The sequence below is a fragment of the Emys orbicularis genome, chromosome 1 (genome assembly GCF_028017835.1).
Source record: "Emys orbicularis isolate rEmyOrb1 chromosome 1, rEmyOrb1.hap1, whole genome shotgun sequence".
NCBI lineage: Eukaryota > Metazoa > Chordata > Testudines > Emydidae > Emys > Emys orbicularis.
The window spans coordinates 353,917,413-353,938,851 of record NC_088683.1 but is presented as its reverse complement, the minus strand read 5'-3'; the positions used below and the strand labels follow the sequence as shown (position 1 = coordinate 353,938,851).

The 21,439-nt window shown below is 41.8% G+C and overlaps 1 protein-coding gene across 1 annotated transcript in view; it reads right to left on the bottom strand.

The window, feature by feature from the left end:
* Nucleotides 1-3,327: 3,327 nt before the first annotated feature.
* Nucleotides 3,328-21,439, bottom strand: part of INTS4 (integrator complex subunit 4) — a 51,932-nt gene continuing 33,820 nt past the window's right edge. The window contains exons 17-23 of the mRNA XM_065408131.1: nt 18,240-18,320; nt 11,375-11,505; nt 10,065-10,124; nt 6,453-6,612; nt 6,044-6,187; nt 5,060-5,180; nt 3,328-3,574 (exon numbers count right to left, since the gene is read on the bottom strand). Of these exons, the coding sequence (XP_065264203.1) occupies nt 3,381-3,574; nt 5,060-5,180; nt 6,044-6,187; nt 6,453-6,612; nt 10,065-10,124; nt 11,375-11,505; nt 18,240-18,320 (891 nt within the window). The 3' untranslated portion in view covers nt 3,328-3,380. The remainder of the gene's footprint in view (nt 3,575-5,059; nt 5,181-6,043; nt 6,188-6,452; nt 6,613-10,064; nt 10,125-11,374; nt 11,506-18,239; nt 18,321-21,439) is intronic.

Here is a 21,439-nt window from a genome sequence, read left to right as displayed (position 1 = left end):
TGAATAGTATCAAATACAAAAAAGACGGAGTCAATATCCTAAAAGAAATAGTTTGATATGTTAAGTAAGTTAGCAGGAGTTATAAGAACCCCCATAAAATGAAAGACATAATAGGAGGACCTGGACAGATCAGAAATCTGTGCAGAAAAGTGTAAGAGAACATCTGGGTGAAAATAATCCTCAGGACAGGCTAACTAGGAGGGAAAAGACTAGAAAAGCAACAGCACCCAAAAGAAAGCAAGGTCTGATAGCAAACTATAAAATAAGTGTGCAGTGCAAACAATAAGGCAGTAAGAGAGCCAAAGTAAAAATCACAGTTTGGAGCCACAGCAATTGACTTCAAGATTTGTAAAGAGTGAACTATGTATAACCATCAGTAGCTGAGCCAAACAATGACAAAGGGGATTAGTCGTCATCTGTTTGAATGGTAGAAGACACCCAAGAGAGAGAATTCCTTAGGATTTTGCAATGAGGTGGAACTAGGAGTAATGAAATGAAAGAAAAATAGAAGATGAGCATCAGGAAGACTTTAAGGACTAAGTGGATGTGGAATCTCACAAGGACAGTGGAAGCCCCATTGCTTGAATCATTTAGAACTAGAGAACATACAGTGGGAAGCAAGGGAACAAATTATTGGATCTTCATTCTCCCTCTGAAGTTTTATGATTCTCCATATCTGTAGTTTTGCCAAGGTCTTTCAGGGCCAGATTTTCAAAGATATTTAGGTGCTTAAAGATGCATATTAGATGCATTTTGTATTTCCCACTAGGCACCTATCTGCATTCCTAGGTGCTTAAATACCTTTGAAAATCTGGCCCTTGTTCCTTACCAAGATGGGGAAAGGACACTTTGGTCTCATATTTTACATGCCATGTAGCTGACTGTTAACACTAGCCCAACGTAAGAATAAGGGATTCTCCATCATGTCATTATCTTCCTTGAGTTAAACAGAACATTTTCATTACAATGCTTAGCGATAAGGAAAGGATATCCAGCTCTCCATTTACAATAGGACATTTCCAGAAAGGAGAATCTGATTAATCAATGGTCCTAAACCAGTTGGCTATCCATAGCTCAGAGCTTCTTAGCCCCAGAACAGCAAAAGTAACTTTTTCCCCCCTTTCCAAATACAGTGCTCATGCGCGGCATCTCACTAACAACAATGGAACATGATGGTTTATATGAAAAACAGGCAGCAGCTGTCAAAGCTTCCTTCTATTGCCCAACAACAGGCTTCACCCTGACATGGCAGGACAGCTTTTAGGGTTGATCGGGTAGTTGACTCTCCATGGCTCATTCAGTCCTTGGATTCTCATGTCCGTCTGCTAGCGAGGGTATCAGTTGTGGTGGCTTTTATAATATGGACATAAATTGAATCCAAATTTTTTATTGGGAGGACAAACTATACAAATATTGCCAAAGTGTAAAACAAGGGTAAGAACATCTGTCAGGAGGTAGCTCAATACATCAAGAATTTGCCCAGGATACAGCTTCATAATGAGAGATGTACATCAAACCCTGTCCGCTGGGAACTGAACTTAGGCCGCCACACAGCAGTTAGCTGGTAACTCTGTTGCAGGCTGTTTTCAAACCAGGGCCCTAAAGGTGAAATATAAAAACAATTTGTAAGAGCAATAATGTTACGAAGTGAGGTTTCATTCAGGAATACCTAATACAGCTGAGTGGTTGCAGGCATTTGGCTTTGTGCCTCAACTCCTGAAATGTGCCAATATCTTAATCTAAACAAGTAGTGACCTCTTTTTTCATTAGCACAAACCCCTACAGCAATACATGTTCACTCTTATAATAAATAGAAACCGGCTAGATTGGGGTTTTCAGTTTTATTGTAGAAAAGCACACTTAAAGGGGGTTTTATGCAAAATTATTTATGCTAATTTGTATGCAAGTGAAAGCATTTTTTAGCAATTCAGTTAACTTGCTACAAATACACATTTTTACAAATAATTTACGAACACAGGCAACATTTGGCTAAGTGCTTCCGGTAAAGCCTATCTGCCATAGCTGGAAATCACAAGAGGCACAGCCCTGTGTTACAGAGAGGTACAGAGACACCTTCCCAACAGAAGCATCTCTCAGGCAAGTAGAACACCTCCCAGAGCATGGGCCAGTAGACACGAGCCAAGAACAATCCTCCTGCTCCTTGACTGAAGGGCTGCAAACTGTGCCTGCCCCTTAGGTAAATCTCCATATACCTTTGATCCCACCACTTGTACCTTCTCAGAGGATAGGCACAATGTAGCTCAATATCACTTACTGAGTGTGACCAGCTACTGAAGCAGATCTTAGACTTCCTTTGACTACCAAAACTGATGCAGAGTTGCACAAACTGGAAGGCTAATTATCTAACCATAGCAAGATAAGCTCAGCACAAGATTACAAAAAGAGCCTGCATTATACTGGAACAAAACAGCTATTAACTCTTAAGCCTGTGCCACACATTCTTCATAAGGAGTCACACAAAACGAAGTTGAGAAGAAGAGTTTAAGTTCACTGGGTAAATATATATTGCCTCCCTATCGTTTTAGGGAAAGGAAAGTAAGTCACTGATTTTACACGGATGTTGCATTGCTATTACTCTATGTTAGGTAACCAACCTAAGTCTTCAAAATAAAGTCTCATTGTTGGTGACAGATTTTTTGTTTTAAAACAGACAACACCCCAAACGTGGCATGGATTAATACCCCATGCAACGCCACTAACTTCAATATGGTGCACAAGGTGTGAGCCAGCCCAAGTTGTACAACTTTGAGAAGTACCTCCTGCACTGGCATGACAGCTCTTTAGAGAAGGATTTTTACTGGGCATACAAGGACCAATGCACGAATACACATTCTAGACATTCCTAAAACTCTGCCTGATTTATCATAGTCGTAAGACACTAATACGCATCTACATCCTTACGATATATTTGCATAATAAATATTGCCAGCTGTACCTACCACTCGCTCAGGAAAAGTCTCCCAGGGAAGCCACTGGGTGTTTTGCCTAGGTAGGAATTAAGGACTGCAGAATTTGGCCCTTGGGAATATTAATGGAGGGAATGCCAATCTTAATTAGGAATTGTCTTGTTTTTGTTGCTTTGATTTAGAAATGTCTGTGTATTGAATGTAACTATTTGTGTATTCAATGAAACCATTCACAACCATCTGCAAAAACTGGTACAGTTTATAAAAATCAACCAGCTTTTCGATAGGGGATGCCATTTGTTATTTTGTAGCTGTCTTCTTCGGAGGTATCTTTTATTATTATTATTATTATTAACGGTAACACTGTTTGGGTCTGATTCACTATCTTGAACATAGCAATTCGTTTACATATAACCCAACAATCCCACAAATAAAGTCGGTTAGTGATTGACTTCACCGTCTGGCAGGTTTTGGCATTATATACACTTTGACAGGTTTGCTGAATGGTATGGTTCCCTCAATGCCATATTCAGACGGTGGAAGAGCCTCCATGCTGTCAATCCAGGTGGATTTTGAGAGTCTAGTGGACGCTTTGCTCTTACTGGAGTTGTACGCCAGTAGTAACCTCACTTCAATCTGACAGGGCTCTGAAAAGAAAAAAATCCAAACTAACTAACACACAATACGCAGTCAGCTGATTGACTGGACAACAAAATACCAAGCAGAAAGTGAATTTTCATATGATTGATCTTGCATTGGTATCATACATTGGTCACATCCAACCTCTGTGCTGGTGGTCTGGCCACTAGAGCCCCATATTGCCAGTTGCTGAAGCATGTTGCAAATGGAAAGCCAAGTAATATTGAACATTAATATCAAACTCACAGATCTCATCAGGGATAAATGCCTTTTTATATGGCATAGAGCAACAGTTCTCAACCAGGGTTCTGAGGCCCCCTGGAGGGCCGCGAGCAGGTTTCAGGGGGTCCACCAAGTAGGTCCACTGTTAGACTCACTGGAGCCCAGGGCAGAAAGCCTAAGCCCGCTGTTCAGAGCTGAAGCCCAGGGCCCTGAGCCCTGCCACCTGGGGCTGAAGTCGAAGCCTGAGCAACTTAGCTTTGCGGGGCCCACTGTGGCATGGGGCCCCAGGCAATTACCCTACTTGCTACCCCCTAATGCCAGCCCTGGCTTTTATATGCAGAAAACCAGTTGTGGCGGCACTGGTGGGCCATGGAGTTTTTATAGCATAGGGGAGTGGGGGCTCAGAAAGAAAAAGGTTGAGAAACCCTGGCATAGAAGAGTGTAAACATAAATCAGCAGTAAATTTACTATGTAGCATACACATAGTTCCAGAAATTCTCTGTCTTGATCTAGACCAATGAATTACCAGGATCATTTTAACACGACTGCTTGCATTTAAATTAGAATAGTAGAATCATAGAACCATAGGGTGAGAAAGGACTGCAAGGATCATCTAGTTTAATCCCCAGCCAAGATGCAGGATTTGTTGTGTCTAAACCATGCAAGACAGATGGCTCTCCAGACTCCTTTTGAAAACCTCCAGTGAAGGAGCTTCCACAACTTCCCTAGACGTCTGTTCCACTGTTCTTACAGTTAGGAAATTTTTCCTGAGATTTAATCTTCCCAGGTACTGAGGTCAGGCTGACTGGTCTATAGTTCCCTGGCTCCTCTTTTCCCCCCTTTTACAGGCACTACATTAGCCCTTCTCTGGTCTTCCAGGATCTCACTACATTCTGAGGTCTTGGGCGAATGCTCTGTGCTGAGAGGGGTGACCCCAGTTTAGTTTCTGGTGTCTCATTCTAAAGGCTATAAGGTCCGTGAAGGTGTTGTGTCAAACAGCAGCCCCTCTGGTTAATTAACGAATAGTATCAGTCAGCCAGAGGAGTGCAAGTACCTGCAGGGTCAAGAGGGGACTAAGGAGATTCCTCAAGGATGTGGAAGCTCAGTGGGAGGAGGCAATGGCAGAATCCACAGAAGCCCTCCAAAAAGGTTCTCTCGTGTGTGTGAGATGCACCCTATGTACCAAACCGCTGAGGTACAAAAAGATACATTCCTGTTTATAAAGATACAGCAACATTTAAGCATATAAACTCAATCTGATTATTCCTTACCTGTCCAGGCAGTATGAGAAAGGTAAACCTGAGTTATCAATCTGTGCCTTCCAGGACCAGGATTTCGAAAGTCAGCTGGTTTAGGGTGGATTAACTGTGCCTGTCCATCTGGATATAATACCTATGGAAAAAGAGACAAAACAATCCAACATTTACTGTACTTGGAATTTACACATTATGGGGGTACTTTTTTGCTACCATTAGGAAGGCAGGAATGCATAGCGTACCTTGTTGATAAGATTCCATATCCTCTAGTTTTACTGGCTATACACCAGCCATTCAGGACCATGGTATACAAAAAAATATACTGAAGGTGGCACTCTCCCCTGCACCAAACACTGGGTAATCGTCCAGTAGTGAACACTTTGTAGGGCTATATAAACTACTTAGTACCATTCCACATGCATCCTCTTGGCGACATTTAAAAAAATAATTCACTTCCTGCAGTTTAGTTAATTATCTCAAAGGAGAGCAATGGGCTTATATCTTTATATATCCTTGAGAAAAGCCTCTTCTGCTTCCATAATTTTATTCATCCCACTAGGGTGTACAGATTTTTCTATTGGCATTTATTAATTGTTTCTGCTAATGTTCACAATGTGCTAGGTGCTTTTTTAATACAAAAGGCGGCACCATCTGAAGAGTCTGCAATCCAAGAGTGGCATGACAGTGTTCCTGACAGACCAGTGTTGTGATCCAACATATCATACCTGATGTTCCTAGCTGTTATGTAAGAAGAGATGGGCTCAAACCAAACTCTTACAATCTTTGGGTAAGTGAAGATCTGGACTCCGTGGGTCAGGACAGTCTCTAAACATACTGTTGTGTTTAGCTACACACAAAAATTCCTCACTGCTGTTAAAGTTCACAATTATTTATAATTTAGAAATACTAATATTGCTATGGTGCGCATCAGGGGAAAATGCAAACTTCTCCTCAAAGACTTTACTTTCTTGTTTCCCTTTAGGAAGAATCACTCATTACCTGAACTTTAACTGTGCTCTGAGGGTCCTGCACATGTTCCAGAGTTGCATCAACATCCAATGCCACCACGAGTCCTGATGTAAACCTCAAAGGGTTATCAGACTCGCCAGCAGGTTCAATAATAGTTGAAGTAGCTCTGTGGATCTGGGAGGAAAAGGGAAGAGGGTGGGGAGGAGAAAACAAACATCTAAGAAAACACGATGTAAACTTTTAGAAATTCCTGACACTATCTAAAAATTATTCGAGCTCCTTAACTTTTTGAGGACAGTCCTGGAAACACTGTGCAATATCTGAAGAAATATCCCTCATGACTAGCCAGCCAAATAGGCCATAAAAGCCTCCTGCTCCACCAGGACAGAGTTAACCCTGGAACCTTGGGCTGCTCTTCATTCCTCTATGGATTACTGACCTGCTCTGGAAGAGGAAGGTGAAGGAAGGTGCTCTGTCGTAGCGTTGTTTGCAGGATCTTCACCGCTTCTGAAGGTTTGGAGGTCACAAGTCTGGGCATTAAGTCCAGCAGCTTATCCACAAAACTGTCTTGCATATGGGGCAGTTCAGAAATAAAACATCTGTGCGTGTTAAAAATATATTGAACAAAAGTCAAATGCTTATTACAGTCACTCAATGAGACTGATGCTCAATTAAACCACTTATTGCTTCAGCTTTATCTTATTATCTCTATCGTGACAGTAGGAACATTCTAAAAATATCAGAATAAATGGACAAGTTTCAAGCTCGGTTTCAGCATTAGAAAAAATTGCTATGCTTCTCAGAGAAGCTGCTTGAGCCCGGGCAGAGTGGGATCTAACCTGCCTGTGTGGATCTAATCTAGCTAAGTCATCGTGTGTAAGTAGAGAGCCGCGAACCAGTCTTGGGGATCCAAGGATGGGATTATGGAAGCGACAGCTACCATCCTCAATTTGAAATGATGGATGAACTTGCTGAGACATCTTCAGTGTAGCACTGGGTGATAACCCACCTTCTTTGGGACTAGAAAATAATATGCGTAAAACCCCTCTCCCCTCTGAATTCCAGAAACAACTCTTTCCAGTACTCTCAGATTTAGAAGGGAGCCAACTTCTTGCTGTAACAGTATGTCTTAAGAGGGGCTCCTGAAGAGGAATGGGGAAAAGAGGTGGGGGGCAGGAAGAGTCTGAATTGAATGGAATACCCCACATTGATCTCTATGACCCAGTGGTCTGAGGTAATTCAATTCCAGGCCACCTGAAAATAAAGAGGAAGTTGCCAAAAGGGGTGTCAGGTGGGAAAGGGTACAGATCCTCCAAAGGCTCTGAAAAGCTCTTGACACCAGCTTCAGTCTTGCTGCTGTATGGGGGACACGGGGTGTGCAATAGCAGAGGAAGAGGCAGAAGGCCTTCTACTTCTTCCTCAGTGGCTCTGATGATCTTTGTCAATTATACAGTAGAACCTCAGAGTTACGAACACCTCGGGAAAGGAGATGGTTCGGAACTCTGAAATGTTCGTAACTCTGAACAAAACATTATGGTTCTTTCAAAAGTTTACAACTGAACATTGACTTAATACAGCTTTGAAATTTTACTATTTAGAAGAAAAATGCTGCCTTCCCTTTTTTCCCCCCAGTAGTTTACGTTTAAACACAGTACTATACTTGCTTTTTTTGTTTTGGTCTCTGCTGCTGCCTGATTGCGTACTTCCAGTTCCAAATGAGGGTTGCGGTTGATTTGTCAGTTCGTAACTCTGTTGTTCGTAACTCTGAGGTTCTACTGTAACATGCGGAGGGCCTTTGTCTAGAGTAGTTCTGTTACCCGACATGCTTGGGGCTGGCATGCAGACTCAAGGAATGGAGAGTGACTCAAATCTTTCAGAGACCGCAGGACTTCATCAGTTCTAGCACTGAACTGGTCACAACCTTCAAATAGGAGGTCCTCAGCTGTTGTCTGGACCTCCCTCAGTATTCTAGAAGATAGTAACCATGAATTCCTGTGCATGGCAATGAAGGTGGCTATGGAACATGCTGCAGTATCCGAAGTATCTAATGTTGCCTGCAGTGATATCTGAGCCACCCAATGTCCCTCAACTACGAGAGATAACAGTTCCTCCTTATTTTCTTGAGGGAAGCGTTCAGTAAATTGTGATGCCTTGTCCCAATTAATGTAATCCTACTTTTGACAAGAACACCTGGTAATTTGCAATTTGCATCTGCAGGCTCAACGGTGATTATTTTTTCCTCCCAGGTAAATCTGATTTATTCAGATCCTTCTCTTTGCGTCACTTTTGGAGGTCCCTGCTACCTGGATTTTTCATGCACAGCTGCTACTACCAAGTCCCACAAACTGGGTGCACATAGAAATATTCAACCTGAAGGGATTTGATCGTGCATATCTGCCTTTTTTCGAGGAAGGTGCCATAGATGCCAGGGTCTATTATTTTTTATTTTGCTGGTTCCAACATTAATTGGCAAGGCCAGCCTTCTGGGCATGGAGGAGAGTAGAATGTCAAGAAGCTTATGCTTTTTCTCCTGCACTACCTCCACAGGAATTTCTACCCTATCGACCACATGACACACAAGTTCCTGAACTGTTTTGAAACTATCTGGTTGAGTGGAAGTAGAGAGGAGTAACTCCATCTGGTGAAGAAAAGGAAACCACTCCTTGGATCAAGTGCTCCTCCACTTGCCAGTGTTCTTCCTAGAGCACTCACAGAGGAAGCCTGTTCAGGTCCAGTAGGCTCTTCTTTTCCGTATCTGAGCGGCGCTTGCTGAGCATCCAGGAGAAAAAGTTAAGATGAGCCTCTCTGACTTTCAGTCTCATCTTGAAGAAGGAGCGACAGGAGCAAGTTTTGAACCCAAAGGGCTTGATTGCAGCCATATGGGGAAGTCCATAACACGAATAAGAGGAGTTTTATTCATACTAGTGTAACATAATGTAATGTCTTCTCCCCCATCACCTCCAATATATATATACTCAGTAAAGTCGCACAGTGTGCAGAGAAGTGGACATTGCAGGGGTTCCGTCTTGCAGCCATGGATGGTAAAAAGGAACTGAGGGACAGTTGGGCTCATTCGGTCTTTATGCCCATGGGTGGGTGGTGGGCAAGGGCATCCAGCATGCAGGCACAACCCCAGTGGATACTGCTGGTCCAAAAAATCTGATCTGGCACATGCACACCAGAAGTGGAATGCATGTGGACAATCACAGACACCACAGTGATAGCCACTTTAAAAGTGAAGAAAAACTGTCAGCCTATTAGAAGCCAAAAACTGCACAAGATTTTTAAATCTGTTAACTAATAATGTGAGATGATTAAGATCTTGGGGCATTTGTTACAAGCCATAAGAAACTTTTTAATAATCCATATGGTGCAGTCATTAAAGAAAACGGGGGGGGGGGAGGGGGGATTCCTTTTTCGGACCTGCCCAGTGATTCTCTACTTACATGGTTATATTCTGTTTTTGCTAAGACCCCAATTCTACATGACTGAGCTAATTGAGTTCAATAGGTGCAGGATCAGGCCCTATATGCACAGATCTCATTGGTGGCAATAGGAGCTGAAAAGAAAGCCAGATATCCAAGATGAAACCCACTGTGTAGATCGAGAGCAAAATTTTTCTATACTATGCAACTTTGGATTTTTTTAATTTTTTAGAATTACATACATCTTAAAAGCTTAAAATCAGTTTGACACATTCTATTTGAGATTATAATTACATATAACATCAGAGGGGTAGCCGTGTTAGTCTGGATCTGTAAAAAGCGACAGAGTCCTGTGACACCATATAGACTAACAGACGTATTGGAGCATAAGCTTTCGTGGGTGAATACCCACTTTGTCTGTCACGTCTGACGAAGTGGGTATTCACCCACGAAAGCTTATGCTCCAATACGTCTGTTAGTCAATAAGGTGCCACAGGACTCTTTGTTGCTTTTTACATATAACATATTTATTTTCAGCTTTCCTGAGAAAGGATTTTGTATCAATGTTCTTGAGGTGTTTTTTTTTTGTTTTTTAATAGAAAGGGAAAGAGCAATGGGGAACTCACCTCTGAAAAGAATCCACTTCCTGTAAAAAATTTTCACACATTCCAAAAAGGGGTTCCACTCTGAAATGAAGATAAAAGGCTCTTTTTATTTTTCTCCCCCAATTAAAAACTGGTTATAATCCTACCAGCATTAGAAAAGTATCTAGAGATACTGGAACATCCTGTGCTTGTGGAAAGTGCAAGATCTTACAGATGAGAGGCCAGCATGATAGTTTCATAAAATAAATCTTTGCGTTTAAACAGATTCTTTACCTCTGTGAAGAAAGTATTAACTTCAGCATTGTAACATGGGAAACTGAGAAGCAAATAGGTTAAGTGACTTCCCAAGGCAACTCTGTTACAGCTGGAAATAAAAGCTAAAAATCCAGCCTCCTAATATTGTGCCCTAACCATGACAAACTAAGGGTATGTCTACAGTGCCCCTGGAAGGTGTACATTCCAGCTTGAGGAGACATATCTGCACTAGCTTTGACTGAGTTAGCAACACTAAAAATCCAAGTGTAGCTGTGGCAGCATGACAGCGGGAGGGACTAGCTACCCAAGTACATAATCAGCATCTTGAACTGGTATGTACTTGGGATGGCTAGACCCTTCTACCACTCGTGCCACAATAGTTACACTTCCATTTTTAGTGCACTAGCTTGATCAGAGCTACTGCAGGTATGTCTCATACACCTTCCAGCTCCAGTACAGACATAAGGCTCTGATTGTGCAAACATTTAAACTCGTGTGTAACTTTACTCACTTGAATAATCAAATTGAACTAAACAGGGCCACTCATCTGATCAAAGTTCTGCACATGCTTAAGTATTTGCAGTACTAGTGCCTAAAACATCCACTGCAGAAATAAGTCAGTCAAAAGATTTTTTTTCTTTTCTAAAAGAAAAGACTCATTAACAAGCTTATAGGGTAATCCATTAATATAAATATGATGGGTTTTTTTTAAATATGCATCTGACATTTTCCTATTTAAATAAACTCAAAATTTTCAGGTCTAAAATGAACGAGGCCCTATCAAATTAGAAGTGATTAGATATGTATTTCATATCCTTGTGTCAGAGGAAAAAACCCAAATGGTTTGTACACTCCTAGCAAGTTCATAACTTGACTTTATGCTGTGTAGTTCAACCGGTGCTTTGAAGATAAATGAAGAAACCATCTCATTCTCAACAGTCTTTTAATGACCCATAATTCGCATATGATTTTGTATTACACATGTAAGTTACCTTTGTCATTTGCAACCAAGCTTGAGAGAACTGGATTTTTGCAGTTAACCCATTCAAGAAGCCTCCCCTGCAGGTAATTCTTACCCTCTAGTAGTACGTGCAGTCACTATAAGTTGTAACGCTTTGGCTTGCAGTCGCATGTGGTGAATAATGACCACTTGTCTATTTTCCACTCCACTGTACATAAACTCCATTTTGTACGTTTCTTCCATAATCTACAATATAAACACCATGTGATTAACTGTGTCAGATTTTGTTCAGCTGCTGGGCGAGTGTAGTCGTCAGAGTCAGAGACCTTTACTCATGCATCTCAGTCTCATAATTTCAGTTGAACTATTCATGGAATGAGGTAGTACCAAACATGTGTAAAGGGGATTAGAATCTAGCCCTAAATAAATTAAAAGAAATACAATGCATGAAATCTTGCAAAAACAAGGATGTTCATGGGAGGTGTCTATGTGCTGTTTACCCATCCCTCTCTCTTTCCTGATGTCGTCATCTCTCCCTGCATCCTGTTTCAAACCCCCCACATTGTAAGCTTTTTGGTGCCCACTAACCCACTCCTGTAATAACTGTCCTGATACAGTAGGCTAGCACAAGAGGTAAGCAAAAAACAGCAGCCACAAAGACCCTGTTTGAGTTTAAGATCTAAATGGGCAGTTTCAGGTTTGTCTCGATTTTGATTTTTAAAAAAAAAAAGTGTCCAATCCTCTTGCAATCAACTTTATAGTCAGGAATGCTCCTGTACGATTTCAAGCTTCAGCTACAAAACAAAACAGACGTCATTCTGGATTCTCTAAAATGTATAGTTCAAAGTTTAGGCAATAAGTTATCCCATTTGTGATGTTACATTAGTTGATTATAGTAGAACATATAAAATGTGCACAAATAAATTGGAGAAGTGCTTAGATTATTAAAGAAGGTTGCTAACTTCTCTGCAAGTAGCACTTCATATTGAAGTCAAGTACGACCAAGTTACACTGTAAGAAAGGTTGGCCTCTCCTCTCATTTTCTGGGAGTGAGCTGCATGTGCAGTCAGAACAAGTAGCCTCGCCGAGGGGTCTGTGTACTGCTGGGCAGAGCTGCCAGTAAAGTTATTGCAATTAGAGAAAGATATACAAGCCTAACAGACTTTTATTTCCACCAGTCTCTGGAGACAGCTGTTTACAGCACAGTGGGCTCTGACAGACAGTGATAGCTGTCTCTTCATTACATTTTAATTAACTGGAGACTCAAATAGTCAATATCTTCTCTCAACAGGACTAGACACTTGTTTCCGGCTTAGAGAGCTATTCAGTAACCTGGAAACAAACGTTTCTCCTCTGCTTCTACTTGGATTCTCCAGTTTTGGCTTTTCTGTGCATGTTCTCTGTCATTTCAGGGTAGCAGCATCATGGGTCTTATCAAAATTGAACATGGGAAAACCTTAGATTTGTATTTAGATTTTCAGAAAGCCTTTGACAAGTTCCCTCACTAAAGGCTCTTAAGCAAAGTAAGATGTCATGGGATAAGAGGGAAGGTCTTCTCATGATTTGGTAACTGGTTAACAGATAGGAAACAAAGGGTAGGAATAAATGGTCAGTTTTCAGAATGGAGACAGGTAAATAGTGGTGTCCCCCAGGGGTCTGTACTGGGCCCAGTCCTACTTAACGTATTCATAAATCATCTGGATAAAGGGGTAAACAGTGAGGTGGCAAAATTTGAAGATGATACAAAACTACTCAAGATAGTTAAGTTCCAGGCAGACTGCGAAGAGCTACAAAAGGATCTCTCAAAACTGGGTGACTGGGCAACAAAGTGGCAGATGAAATTCAATGTTGATAAATGCGAAGTAATGCACATTGGAAAACATAATCCCCACTATACATATAAAATGATGGGGTCTAAATCAGCTGTTACCACTCAAGAAAGAGATCTTGGAGTCATTGTGGATACTTCTCTGAAAAACAGCCACTCAATGTGCAGCGGCAGTCAAAAAAGCGAACAGAATGTTAGGAATCATTAGGAAAGGTATAGATAAAAAGACAAAAAATATCATATTGCCTCTATATAAATCCATGGCACGCCCACATCTTGAATACTGAGTGCAGATGTGGTCGCCCCATCTCAAAAAAGATATATTGGAATTGGAAAAGTTTCAGAAAAGGGCAACAAAAATTATTAGGGGTATGGAACAGCTGCCGTATAAGGAGAGATTAATAAGACTGGGACTTTTCAGCTTGGAAAAGAGACGACTAAGGGGGATATGATAGAGATCTATAAAATCATGACTGGTGTGGAGAAAGTAAATAAGGAAGTGTTATTTACTCCTTCTCATAACACAAGAACTAGGGGCCACCAAATGAAATTAATAGGCAGCAGGTTTAAAACAGTGATACATATGGCCTAAAATGGAACAATTCAAGGCTATTTGATCTAGAGTTTGCTGACGACATAGCTCTTATCAGTGAAGATGCCAACGGACTACAAAAATGCACAAACCAAGTAAAAGTAGTAATGGAGAAGATAGGTTTGAGATGCAATGCAAAGAAATGTAAAGTCATGTTCATGTGGACTATAGGGACAGAAATCAAAATTGAAGAAGAGAAACTGGAGAAGGTGGGCAATTTTACGTATCTCGGAAGTACCATCAGCCACGATGAAACTAGTTCCGAGGAAATAAGAAGAAGAATTGGGAAGGCAAACGCTGCATTTGGAAGACTCAAAAACATCTCCCTCAAGACAAAACTGAATGTGTACAAAGTAATTGCTATCGCCATCACAACATATAGCAGTGAGCCATGGCAACTTACCAAGAAAGATGCACAAAAGCTGCATCCATTACATCACAAATGTCTGAGACGAATATTGGGAATAACATACAGAGATAGGAAGACGAATGAAGAAATCAGAAAAAATACTGGACAAGGCACCTGCTCACAAATAATCTACAAAAGAAGACATCAGTGGCTGGGACATGTGCTGAGAATGGAAAAAGAACGCTTACTAAATACTGCCCTTGAATGGAAGCCAGAACGCAAGAAGAAAGAGAGGAAAACCACAAATAACATGGAAACAAACAGTTCTGAACGACATCAAGCACCTCAACATGAAATGGGAAGATTTGGAGAGAAGGGCAGTTGACAGGCAAGGATGGCAAATGTGGGTAGCCCAATGTGCAGCAAGCACGGGATGGACTAAGGTCTAAGGTAAAGGTTTAAAACAAACAAAAGGAAGAATTTTTTCACACTATGCACAGTCAACCCGTGGAACTCTTTGCCAGAGGATGTTGTGAAGGCCAAGACTATAACAGGGTTCAAAGAAGAACTAGATAAATTCATGGAGGATAGGTCCATCAATGGCTATTGGCCAGGATGGGCAGAGATGGAGTCCCTAGTCTCTGTTTGCCAGAAGCTGGGAATGGGCGACAGGGGATGGATCACTTGATGATTACCTGTTCTGTTCATTCCCTCTGGGGCACCTGGCATTGGCCACGGTCAGAAGACAGGATACTGGGCTAGATGGACCTTTGGTCTGACCCAGTATGGCTGTTCTTATGTTTGTGGCTTGTGCCCAAGTTCCAAATACCAGTTCAGTCCAATCTCTAATCTGAACTAAAAACAGACAGCTTTTATATCTGGGGTCCAGCTCACAGGCAACAATATCAAGTCAATCGCAACACCAATGTTACAAAAACATCGAAGTGGATGATAAATCCTTGACTTTCACCAATCCAACAGAATCATTTAAGACACAGCTAACGAGATCAACTGCCAGCATTTGATATGCAGAGATGGTCAGAGAGATGACTTTTTAGATGTTTCATGACATTTTAGACTTGATTCTGACTAACAGGGATGAATTGGTTGTGAATCTGAAAGTTAAAGGCAACTTGGGTGAAAGTCATCATGAAATGATAGATCTCATGATTCTAAGAAAAAGACGACATGAGAGCAGCAGAATAAGAACAATGGACTTCAGAAAAGCAGACTAACAAACTCAGAGAGCTGGTAGGTAAGGTCCCATGGGAAGAAAAATCTAAGGGTATGTCTACACTGCACGCCTCTTTTGGCAGTATGTAGGGAACACACCAATGTAGCCCCTCTAGCACAGGTATAAACAGGAGTGTAGACAATGAGGCAAGGCTTAGGTGGGTAGAGTAGACATGCCGGAAGGGTATGGGCCTATACTTGAGAACATACCCTACATGGCTTTCTACAAGCCCAAGTCATGCCTCCCACATCAACATTGCTACTTTTAGCAGTATAGTGTCCAGCAGCAGGGAGACAGTGGGAGTCCTTCCCCTGCCGCAGAAAAAGATTCTGGCAATGGGGAAAGGCTCTGGAAGGGAGAAAGCAATGGGCAGCTCAGTCTTTCCCCTCTCCCTCCCCTCTGCCAGAGCCTTTCACTGACACATGTAACTACACACTGCCATGTGGTTTTCACTATGGCATGTAACTACACATACACTGCATGCCGCTGCCAGTGGTGCATAGTGTTGATGCAGCCTGAGGGAAAAAGGATTTCATGGGAGCTGACAGTTTCTGAGAGGAGACTATATTAAAGACAGAATAGCAAACTATCCCAATGCAAAGGAAAGTTACTACTTTTTCCTCTGAGGCCAACATGGCTCCATCAGGAGCTCTTTAATGACCTGAAAATCAAAAAGGAGTCCGACAAAAAGCAGAAACATGGATGAACTACTAAGGAGGGGTACAAAAGAATAGTAAAAGCATGTAGGGACAAAATCAGAAAAGGAGAAGGCACAAAATAAATTACACCTACCAAGGGATATAAAAGGCAATAAGAAGAGGTTCTAAATACATTAGGAGCAAGAGAAAAAACACAGGAAAGCATAAGACTACTACTTAGCATTGAAGGAGAGCTAAAATGGATGACATCAAGTAGGATGAGGTGTTTGATGTCTATTTTACGTCAGTCTTCACTAAAAAGGTTAATGGTGACCAGATAATTAACACAGTTAATATTAACAAGGAGGAAGGAACACAACCCAAAACAGGGAAAGGACAGGTTAAAGAATAGTTAGATAGGTTGGATGTATTCAAGTCATCGGGGGGGGGGGCTGATAAAATTCATTGTAGAGTATACTATGAACTTGCTGAAGCTATCTCTGAACCCTTAGCAATTATCTTTAAGAACTCATGTAAGCACCTAGAGGATAATAGGGTTATAAGTAATAGCGAACATGAATTTGACAAGAACCAATCACACCAAACCAACCTAATTGCCTTCTTTGAAAGGTTTATTGGCCAAGTGGATGGGGGGGAGGAAGCTGTAGGCATGATATAGCTTGATTTTAATAAGGCTTTTGACACAGTCCCACATGACAATCTCACGGGCAAACCAGGGAAATATGATCTAGATGAAATTACTATAAAATGGGTGCATAACTGGTTGAAAAACTGTACTCAAAGAGTAATTAATAATGATTTACTGTCAAACTGGGAGGACGTATCTAATGGGGTCCGGCAGGGGTCAGTCATGGGTGTGGTACTATTCAATGTTTTCATTAATGACTTAGACAATGGAGTATGCTTATAAAATGTGTGGATAACAACAAATGGGGAGGAGTTGCAAGCACTTTGGAGGACAGGATTAGAATTCAAAATGACCTTGACAAATTGGAGAATTGGTCTGAAATCAACAAGATGAAATTCAATAAAGGTAAGTGCAAAGAACTTCACTTATGAAGAAAAAACTCAAATACACAATTACAAAATGGGGACTAACTGGCTAGGTGGTAGTACTGCTGAAAGATCTTGGGGCTATAGTGGATCACAAACTGAATATGAGTTAACAATGTGATGCAGTTGCGAAAAAGGCTAATGTCATTCTGGGGTGTATTAACAAGAGTGTTGTATGTAAAACACTCCTGTTAATACACCCCAGAATGACATTGGCCTTTGTAATTATGTTGCTCTATTTGGCACTGGTGAGGCCTCAGCTGGAGTGCTGTGTCCAGTTCTGGACACCACACTTCAGGAAAGATGTGGACAAACTGGAGAAAGTCCAGAGGAGAGCAACAAAAATGATAAAAGGTTTAAAAAAACCTGACCTAAGAGGAATGGTTAAAAAAACTTGCTCATGTTTAGTCTTGTAAAAAGACTGAGGGAGGACCTGATAACAGTCTTCAAATATGTTAAAGGCTGTTACAAAAAGGACAGTGATCAATTGTTCTCCATGTCCACGGAAGGTAGGAAAAATAGTAATTGGCCTAATCCGCAGCAAGGAAAATTTAAGATAAGTATTAGGAAAATCTTTCTAACTGTAAGGGAAGTTAAGCACTGGAATAGGCTTCCAAGAGAGGTTGTGGAATCCCTGTCCTTGGAGCTTTTTAGGAACAGGTTAGACAAACACCTGTCAGGGATGGTCTAGGTTTATTTGGTCATGCCTAAGGCAAGGGGGGCGGGCGGGCCTTGAGGACCTCTCAAGGTCCCTTCCAGCCCTACATTTCTATGGTGACTTTAGCACAGCTGATCTTGTGAGCGACTGTCAGACTAGTTAGACTCAGACTCAACTGCAACAAAATCAGCCTAGGTAGTTCTTCCTCTGAAGACGACACGCAGAGAGCTTTTAGTTTCCTACAGGCATTTAAATATGTTGAATGTGGAGTTCTACATAATCATAATATCTTCAATCAGATGGTTGACTCATAATTTAGATATCACCCAATTATCTGAGTGTGTGTAGTTTTCTCTAAAAAACAAAAAAAAACAAAAAAAACACCCCACAGCATCCAAGCAATTCTGAATATCTTCAGTACATGTGGAGTTACATACAAGTCAGCCTAGCATTCATCCCACACCTCACACACAATTCATGTTGCTTTTGGAATCCAAGATTACTAAAATAGTCTATTTTACTTAAATAGTCAGAGGCATATGGCATATGGGGAAGGTCCTTGCCCAGAGGACTTGCCCTCATGAAGACATGGCTCCTACAGTCTCACCTGTTTTGCAGCAGCTGATGCCAAAGCATTCTGTTTCAGGTAGAGAGGAGCTGCCACATTCCACAGTTTTTCCTGGAGGGCCTACAAAAGAAACCCATGGAATATTGATAAATGTCCAACACGATAATTTAAGAGTGAAAATATATGTTATATTCTTGTGCTAACAGGGCTTGGGAACAACACAGGAAGAGGGAGTGTTTTTTTTTGTCTCCCAGACAACCCCTCCTTGCTGCTCAAAAGGCAGCACTCACAGTTTCTTCATTCCTGGAGAATGTGTCGGCCTGATGCAGGGGTGCCTTTAAAAATATGAGCAAAATAGAAAATGGAAGAATCTGAAAACTCCATAAAATAAAATAAAGTAAACAAATACACCTTATCTCCACCTTAGGTTTCACATGTAAAAGCTATACTCCAAGTATGAATTTATTAGCTACTTGCCAAAATAGCTTTAGTATAAAGTATTCTTTAAAAGGTACAGGATATGGATATTGGGAAAACAAGAAACACTCCCCTATCCTGGATGATCACCACTTTCCCAGACCGAGATCAGGAACTCATCAGGTTTCAGGTAAGCATAACAGCCTGTTCTCAGAAGCTCATGGACGCAGTAATATTCTAGGACACCTCTGTAGGCAGCTCCATCCCCACCAAAAAACAATGGAGAAGATTTAGTGAGTTACTAAGACTACTAGATAATCACAGCTACTGACACTGGTACCAAAGTATCTATTGTTTTCTGATGATTTGTGACAGAATCAGCAAGGGAGATCCACTGCCATGCTCCACCCCCTACACTGTCCACCTCTCCCACCCAATCTTCCCTTCCATATGACTGCACAGCAACACCCCGGGAGCCAAGGTTCAGAACATGCAGGGTGTCCACTATCTGCACCAGCTCTTAAAATCCTGGTCCACCAGCCCCATGCACGAGGGAAAAGCTTTAGTTCTATGTCTGAGACCCCTTGATCCCAGAGAGGTTGGGAAGGGGCAGGATTTGCTCCTAAGTGCTTCTGTGCTGTCACAGAAAATACTTTAGTGGAGTGTTAATTTCCTAATGGAAGGGGCTGACGTGGCACTGGAGGGGTCTCACTTTCCAATCTGTTTAAGATTTTAAATTGTATGGTCTTTCCAGGTATTATGAAATCATGAGTAGTTTAGAAAGATCGCTGCCTTTTCCCTCACCTGAGCCAACCTACAAGTAGAATCCACCCACCTCCTACAAAAAAGAACTTATTTTTGCCAGGGGGTCACGGTAGCATATCCCCTTCTCCAATGTAAATAGGTTCACGTCAATCACCCCCCTGGAGGAGAGGGACTGTCAAGGTAACTCCCAAGCCCTGATTCTCTGCATGGGCAGCACATACCGCTTCTGCAAAAAGCTGCTGTCCCAGCTATTGACTAGTGCACTGAGTTGTATCTGCTTATATGTAATACTTTCTTTGGGTTGCAAATTTACTTGAAGATTTGCCTGGCCTAACATTGAGAGAAGCCAAATGGCAAATTCACACAGAGCAAAGAATGTTTTTTTTCCCCATTTTTATAACCATCCTCTATTTTACTAGGCAATACAGTTATTTTTTTAGAAGGGAATCATTTGCAAATCATTCATGCTTTGCACTTTTATAGTAGATATTCAAAGCATGTACACACATTAAATTAATCTTCACAACATCCCTGGAAGCTAGGTAAGTACAGTAACTCCTCGCTTAACGCTGTAGTTATGTTCCTGAAAAATGCTACTTTAAGCGAAACAATGTTAAGTGAATCCAATTTCCCCATAAGATTTAATGTAAATAGGAGGGGTTAGGTTCCAGGGAAATTTTTTTTGCCAGACAAAAGACTATATTTTTAATATATCACACACAATATAAGTTTTAAACAAACAATTTAATACTGTACACAGCAATGATGATTGTGAAGCTTGGTTGAGGTAGTGGAGTCTGGGATATTTCCCATGTAATGCCTTGCTGCTAAATGATTAGCAAGCATGAATGGAGGGAGGGGAGACAACATGGCAGAGACACACACACACCATGTGAGAGAGAGATGCGCATTGCCCCTTTAAGTACGCTGACACCACTCTAAGTACATTGCCTTTTTAAGTAGATCAGCAAGTTGAAACAGCAGCTGCTGCCAGCAAGCTCCCTCCGTCCTGAGCTCTGTCCTGTCCCCCTCTTCCCCTGCTCTGTGGAAATGGGGTACAGGAGTGGGGAGGCAGGAGCAGGGGAAGGGGGACACCCTGACATTAGCACCCCTCTCCCCACACCCCTCTACACAGCAAGCAGGAGGCTCCTGGGAGCAGCTCCAAGGCAGAGGGTAGGAGCAGCACATGGCAGTGGGGGGAGGGACAGCTGAACTGCCTGGCAATTGATAGCCTGCTGGGCGGCTGCCACACAGGGAATTTAGGGGGGCTGCCGGTCCACCCTGGTTCCAAGCCCCCCCCACCACTGCAAGCAGTGAACAAAGCAAGCGGCTGCCAAACAAAGTTATAAGGGAGCATTGCACAACTTTAAACGAGCATGTTCTCTAATTGATCAGCAAGCTAACAACGAAACAATGTTAACCAGGACAACGTTAAGTGAGTAGTTACTGTATTATTCCTGTTTTATAGATGAAGACATGAGGCAGAGAATTTAAGTTCTGCTCTATGCTAAGAAACTGACTTTCTGCTGACAACGGTTGTCCTAGTGGATGAAAACAGTTTACCTGCTATTGGGACTGTTTCCAATATGATAACAGAGAGCACAACGAAGACTCTGCTCCAAGTCTTAGGAATCTTTTCTGCATAGTACTGAAAATAGTTTTGTTCCATCAGCAGGCAAACTACTTTCAGCACCAGTTCCGCTAGAACCATTACCAAAGACCATCGTCAACAAAGGGTCAGTGATCTTGTCTTCACTGGGATTTCAAGCCAGTGTAGCTGCACTTGCAAACCCCTTGTGTAGACAAAGTTTCCCCTGGTGCATGGTTTAGATCAGTGGAGCCACATCGGTGGCTGAAATCACAGTATAAACAAGGTCTAATTGATTTGCCCAAAGGCACAGAGGGGAAGCAGTGTCAGAGCTGGGCTAAAAACTGTAGCCCTTAGAGCCAGCTTAGCCTTGATTTTACCTAGCAGCAACTCAAGGAACCTACAGGCCTGCATATTGTAAAACACTGGCTTAAGCAAATTAGCATAAATGAAGCATAGGCCTATGACC